This window comes from Heloderma suspectum, chromosome 3 (assembly GCF_057233095.1).
Source record: "Heloderma suspectum isolate Gila_16-S chromosome 3, 16-S_ref, whole genome shotgun sequence".
NCBI lineage: Eukaryota > Metazoa > Chordata > Lepidosauria > Squamata > Helodermatidae > Heloderma > Heloderma suspectum.
Window position 1 is genome coordinate 217,134,954 of NC_139460.1, and position 6,900 is coordinate 217,141,853.

A 6,900-nucleotide genomic window follows, 5' to 3' on the forward strand; every position below is an offset into this window, starting at 1 on the left:
GTACTATTAGCTTCTTTAAAAAAACAAAACAAAACCCAAAAAGCACAGTATCAGTTTAGGGCTTTCTAATACCTTTTTATTGTTTTCTGAGAACTTCCTGCAACTATGTTTTATAGTTATTTGCTGATTTTTTTATTGAACATTTAGATTTCATCACAGGTCATGTTTTAGCTTTGGTGTCTTCACTAAATGTTGGAAGGGCAACTAATGACATGTATACATAAATAATACAATCAACATACAACCTTCAGTGTTATCATTACAGAATCATTCAGAAGTGCTTGACAATTCTATACAAAAGCTTTGCTTACCAATTGAAGTGAAGAAGTCCGTATGAGCATAAGAAGAGGGAAGCAGAACACAAAGGACTAGAAGACACCTGGACTTTGTGAGCAACATAGTTCTATTACTCTCACTTTGATAGAAACCTAAGACAGAAGAAAAGTAACACTTTAAATAGAGTACTGGGATGTGTTTTTAACTAATTTAGGGCACAATCCTATGCATGTTTAGACAGAGCTTTGCTGGCTGGGGAATGCTGGGAGTTGTTGGCCTTTTCTTTGTCTAAGCATGCATAGGATTGCGCTCTAAAGGCGTGAAACACAATACATAGGCTGTGGAACCAAAGGAGTGATTTATATGCATATAACAGAACCATGCATATGTGGAAACACCACTTGTGCAGCAAATTTATTTACACATGTGCATCTTTGGAATATGGGCAGGCAAACTAGCCTTGTAAGATAGCAAGCATTAATGAACACCATTTCCCCTGTAGAGTGTTCATTCCATGAAACACCAGTACCGCATGAAGATGCCTGGGAAGAGCAACATTTTCCTGGAGTTATCTGTCAAAAGTTACACTGTCAAAAGTTACACGCAGTTACACTGGCGGTACTTGCGTTTCTTCCTTTTTTAAATGAGGAGGAGAGCATGAAGACCTGTTCTAGAGTACTCCAGCATTTTAATCTTAGCAATACTTAAGGAGAAAAGGTTTAATTACTGCAGCATAATCCTCAGCACTTCTTAAAAACAAATTTTTTCAAGGTGTAGTTCAGAATGAGATCCCAGCCATGCCCTGGGGCTTTGGCTAATTACAATTCCTGAACAAGTGTTTACTTGTGTTTGCAGAGGTGCCTCTTCCCTTAACATATTGAAGTATTTGGTGTGGAGATACTTAGTGAACAAGTGTGACAGAGTCTTTCCTGTGTAACATGTTAATCAGCCCTCTAGGACTGATTTACGATTTCTGCAGAGACTGTACACCTCCAAATCTAGATATTATGGAGATGCACAGTAGGTGCAGAAAATGAGTCTATATGTCCTCCTACTTCATAGTAAAACAAAACACGCAATATGATGTTATCATACTCCAAGTTTCATCACACCTACAATCAGTGGTCAAAGTGGAGGGTGTGAGGAAACTCAATGCGATGACATCACGTATTGCACTTTACTACATATTAATGTAAGAGAGAGAAGATGCTGTTTCTGTGGCAGCCACATACCACTAGCAAGGTTTAATTCTAGCCATAGTTCTAAGATGCCCTTATATTGAACACACCTTTTCTCTTTTGATAAAAGGAGAGTCTTGTGACACCCTAAAGACTAACAGACCTTACAACTAAGCTTTCATGACAAAAATTTGGCATTATAAATCCATTAGTCTTTGAGGTACCACAGATGAATCTTGCAGGTATGTGTCAGCAGTGATCAGGTTGACTGGGGATGAAAGGAACTATAGTCCGGCACATTTTGATGACAGCTGGCTGGGGAAGGCTACTGTATACTGTGTAACGGGCTGTGCCTGGAAAAACTAAGTGACTTTAGGTGTGATTCAAATCTCCAGAAAATACTTCCTAGCTTAACCTCATGGAAATAATCATTTATTGTGCTACAGAGCTTTTGTTGTGCTTCCTTAAAATGGGAAAAATGATATCACTCACTTAAAATGGGAAAAAATGATATCACTCACTCCTTCAGGTCAATAGTGAGACTTAACGTGTCCACTGGAGGCTAACCAGTCTCAACAGCAAAACCCTATGAGATTTTATCATATATTCTGTTAAAATGAAAATATTTCTAGTAATTGGCTATGGAATTCTGCACTAGAATCTTTCTGTTTGCCAGGCATATTTTCATAGCAGCCTGTTTCCTTTCACAATTTTGTTATCCAATATGAGAAATCTCTAGTATTTTTGCAACATCACAAAGATAGCTCTAGAATTCTTTGCCACCAGAGATGTTCTGAGACTTCAGTCAGATGTCAAGCTTTTTAGTTCAATTCATTTCAGTTGTCACCAACTGTGGTTTTAAAATTCAATCCGGAATCAAGGGAGTCACTCCGCTAAACCTGTAATTATAGACTAGCCTAGAAGACAGCTACTGTGCTTTTCCTCCCACTCTAGTCTCTCCATGTACATTTTCTTTTGGGTACATACAGTAGTATAGAAATGGCAAGTCAATGTTAGGAAAAAGATGTGGTTAGTTCTGCCAATTAATCTTGAAGATACAATGAGAATATCTCTTAATTAAGACATATATCAAAGTCTGGAACTTTAGGGTCAGGCAACTAAACCACAAAAAAACCAAGCTTGATTGATAACTGGCAAATAGAGGGAGAAAACGTGGAGGCAGTGACAGACTTTGTCTGATTACTGCAGATGCTGACCGCAGCCAGGAAATCAGAAGACGTTTACTTCTTGGGAGGACAGCAATGACAAATCTTGATAAAACAGTTAAGAGCAGAGACATCACACTGACAACAAAGGTCCGCATAGTGAAAGCAATGGTATTCCCGTAGTAACCTATGGCTGCGAGAGCTGGACCATAAGGAAGGCTGAGCGAAGGAAGATAGATGCTTTTGAACTGTGGTGCTGGAGGAAAATTCTGAGAGTGCCTTGGACTGCAAGAAGATCAAACCAGTCCATACTCCAGGAAATAAAGCCAGACTGTTCACTTGAGGGAAGGATATTAAAGGCAAAACTGAAGTACTTTGGCCACATAATGAGAAGACAGGATACCCTGGAGAAGATGCTGATGCTAGGGAAAGTGGAAGGCAAAAGGAAGAGGGGCCGACCAAGGGCAAGATGGATGGATGATATTCTGGAGGTGACGGACTCGACCTTGGGGGAGCTGGGGGTGGTGACAGCCAACAGGAAGCTCTGGCGTGGGCTGGTCCATGAAGTCACAAAGAGTTGGAAGCGACTGACCGAATAAACAACAACAAGCTTCTCATCAATCATCTCCATATCCCCATCCAACTGCCCTTCGTGATCTCCCTGGCCTAACTTCACCCTCGCCACATGAACCTCTTTATGAGGCACAGTTGCTCATCCACATCCCTTTACATGGGGCCCATGGGCATTGGGATTCCTTGCTTGTTTGACCCTCTATTTTCCTTTTGGCACCAGCACTGAGGTCCCTACTGCCCACTCTTCCAGCCTTAATATAACCCTTACAAGCAGAAGCAGCATACACATCAAGGCAATGCCAGGAGGCCAAATCCATTCCATCGGGGGGGGGGGGGGTTGGACTCGATGGTCTTATAGGCCCCTTCCAACCCTACTGTTCTATAATTCTGCTCCAGCCACAGAATGGTAGCTGGCAGGGTCACTATTGGCAAGCCAGGCTAGGTCTCCAGGTATACGTTTTACTTCAGCCTGTGAGTTTATCATATTCTAGCAGTTTGATAATCACACAGACAACCCAGTCTTTCAAAGTATGGCAGCATGACTACCAGTAAACAACCAGAAACTAGATTTTAGTTTATAACCAAGTATTTGAGAGCACAGTATTTCACAAGACTGGGATTCATGTGCATCTCAATCACCTGAAAAACAAAAACAAAAACACAGTCAAGTGTATCTACCTTTTGACCATGTAACAAATATATGAAAGTATTTGTGGAAGAGGTAGTAGAGACTGATATTTGTCAGCCCGCAGCACATTAGGTCAATACTACTTCCTAGCAGCATTTTGTATTTAGAAAAACATACTGAAGTTTGAAGCTGAAGTTGCCCTATCTACCTAGCTCTTAGAGATGTATAATTTTCAGGAACCTGAGGGCATAGAAAACTTCCCCTTCAAAATAGGGAGACATTCATGTATTTGCAATATTGAACAATCAGTCCTAAAGTTAGTTATTTCCTTTAGGTTCAGATAAAAATGCCATCTGCTTTGACATCACACATATACAAAGGAAGCTAATGTTTGTAAAAACAGCACAAACATAATGAAGTATTTAATCAGAAGGCAGTTGGTGTCAGTTGGCCCTGAGGGAAAAGGAAAGTCCAGCTGGAGCAAGTTCTGAAGTCTTCCTTGCCTGCTTCCCTTGATCGCCTGTTCTTCCTACAGGGGAACGTGGTGGTAGATGGCTAGGAGGTGGGCAGCCCAGCTGGAGCAAGCTCTGATGTCTTCTTTGCTTGCCTCATCCTCCTTTTCCTTCTTACAGGGTAGATGTTGGGGTGGGGTGGGGTGGGGTGGGGTGGGGTGGACCAACACAGTCCAGTTGGTCTTCTTTGCCTGCCTATCCCTATATTCCAAGATAGCTTCAAAAGTTACACCACTTTCAAAAGTGGAACAGAAAGTAGGTTACAGTGCAATCCTATCAATGTCTACTCAGAAGTGAATTCAGTGGGGCTTACTCCTGAGTAAATGTGTAAAGATTACAGCCTCAGTATACATTGCATGGCCTTAACTACGCAGTCTCTTCACATTCTTTTATGAAAGAAAAAAGTTATATATCTGCTTTTAAATGTTTAAAATTTCAGTTTGGCTGCTAAGGAAATTAATGAACAGCAAATAAATTGATTCAGAATATCCTGCTGATACAGCGTTTTAAGCTGCATAAGCTTCAGGAAACTCACTTTTAGTTTGCTGTTGAAATCTCATATGCAGACCTTGAGTATTACAGAAGTGCACTCAGCATACTTTTGTATAATCCAAGTATGATGCAATACTAAATTCTCAGGACAGTACTATCAAAACTTTTGAAGATAAATCCTGTATTTTAGATTACCTAATAAATTATCAAGAACAGTACCTTATATAATCCCACATTTATAAAAGCTCTTTTTTTCATATCTGTGAGACCTGCTTAAAAGAGCATGCTATTCATACTTAGTGAGCATGAGTAACAGTCAGCATAAATAGCTTCTTTGCAAAAGTTTGTGAAAGGAGCAAAAGGTTGATGGAAAAATGCTACTGCCACGTACTTCACCCTCCCCCACTCACGTAACAATTCGTTTCAAAATTCTTTCCAAGTGAAATCTAGTAAAAAGTACCAGAATTGAAGAAGAAATAGTTGTGTTTCTGTATAAACAGCCCTCTTTTGCATTGGCTGTCTCTGTCCATTCTTTGGTTTGTTCCCTCTTATTTGCAAGATCAATTTACAGTACTGGAGGGGGGCGGCGGGGGGGGGGGATCCAGAGCATGCATTGCTTCCTAGGAATGTCTGCACAAACCAATCCAGCTGAAAGCCTTTTATTCTAAGTCAGATCTGATTTGCTTAAGAAATAACTGAAAATTAATGCATGCTTGGCTAAACTTGGAAACTTTATGTGGTTAAGAAAACCTTTTTCTAAGTAAATAGTAGGCCTTGCATGCATTCTGGTATCAGGGCAACCAGCATAGTATCAAGACTTGGATGAATAACTTTTTTGCATGAATAACAGCCAGAGATGAGGAGGAAAGAATCAGATTTCTTCACACACACACACACACACACACACTACTCTATCCATTATAGGGGGAAATGAACCGTTCTAAAACTCTTGTCCTCACTGGCGGAAGAAGAGCTGAAGCAGACGGGGGGAGTAAAATAAAGACCCACTTCCACGTCAGCCCTACACACATTTCTCCTTTGGGGCACAGACGGGGAAAACAAATCTTTGCGTACACTGGGCTGGACTGAAGTCGCCAGGCACTGTGATTTCCAGGAAAGGAGAGAGGGTTTTGAACTGCCCGAGAGGAAAGAAGACTGCTACGTCCCCGGGGCTCTCCACCGGCGCGCCTCTTGGTGCAAAGCCTCTTTGCGAAAGAGAAAGGGAAGAGAAAGTGCTGATGGAGGCAAGGAGATTCCCGAGCAAAGAGGCACCATCCATCATGCCCGTAGAAAGGGAGCAGCGGAGTAGTGACCAAAAGGAGATTTAGTCCTGCGGGTTAAAACGGGATAAAGTGCCACCGCTATGGAGGTTTGACAAAAGGGGGTGCGGGGAGGCGGTCAAAGAGTGCGACATACTTTCTGGCCGGCCTCAATGAGGAAGTTTCCCGAGGCGGCTAAAGACGAGGGGCGACGCAGGCTCGCACTGAACTTCGCTCGGGCAAGCGGAGGGAGCAACGACGAGCAGCCTTCCCCGCCTGTTTCTCTCTCTCCTGGGCAGAGGGGAAAGAAACAGAACGCACGCCGGAGCCCTCCGCCTTTTATCCACCCGCACCTCACCCACACACGCGAAGGGCGGCAGCCTACCTCGGAGAAAAGCCAAGCCGCTGCTTCCCGCCCGTCAGCCTGCTCCGTCTCTCCCAGACCCGACAACAGCAGGCCCCTCTCGGAATGCTTCTACGGGCCAGGCCCCCGCCCACCGGCCTCTGGAGGCGGCTCCTCGGAACCTGGCGCCGGCTGCAGCGGCTCTACGTGAGGCCGGTCACAGCAGCAGCGGCGCCCCTAATTAATGCGCAAGCGCAAGCCCCGTCGCTGTGCCCCCCCTCCAGTTCTCCCTTTCCTCGCCAGGGGACGGCGGCAAGCGCCCCTCTCCGCCTGCCCCCCCCGCTTTGAATGGGGAGGGGCTCTCCTTAAGGATTGGGGGGTAGCAGACTTGTGACCAAGAGGGGCAGAGGCGGTTCTAGGGGCGGGGGGGCAAGAGGGACAGTGACCCTCCGCCTGTCCCCCACCCACTTGTG

The 6,900-nt window shown here is 43.8% G+C and overlaps 1 protein-coding gene across 6 annotated transcripts in view; it reads right to left on the reverse strand.

Annotated features, from left to right (window-relative positions):
- The window catches only part of P4HA1 (prolyl 4-hydroxylase subunit alpha 1), a 53,170-nt gene extending 46,647 nt beyond the window's left edge, over positions 1-6,523 (reverse strand). For all 6 annotated transcript variants that reach the window (XR_014789385.1, XR_014789386.1, XM_084845608.1 and 3 more), the window contains exons 1-2: positions 6,470-6,523; positions 312-428 (exon numbers count right to left, since the gene is read on the reverse strand). Coding sequence is in view for 4 of the 6 variants with exons in the window: in XM_084845608.1 (XP_084701734.1) it covers positions 312-399 (88 nt within the window). In the remaining 2 variants the exon portion in view is untranslated. The remainder of the gene's footprint in view (positions 1-311; positions 429-6,469) is intronic.
- Positions 6,524-6,900: the final 377 nt, after the last annotated feature.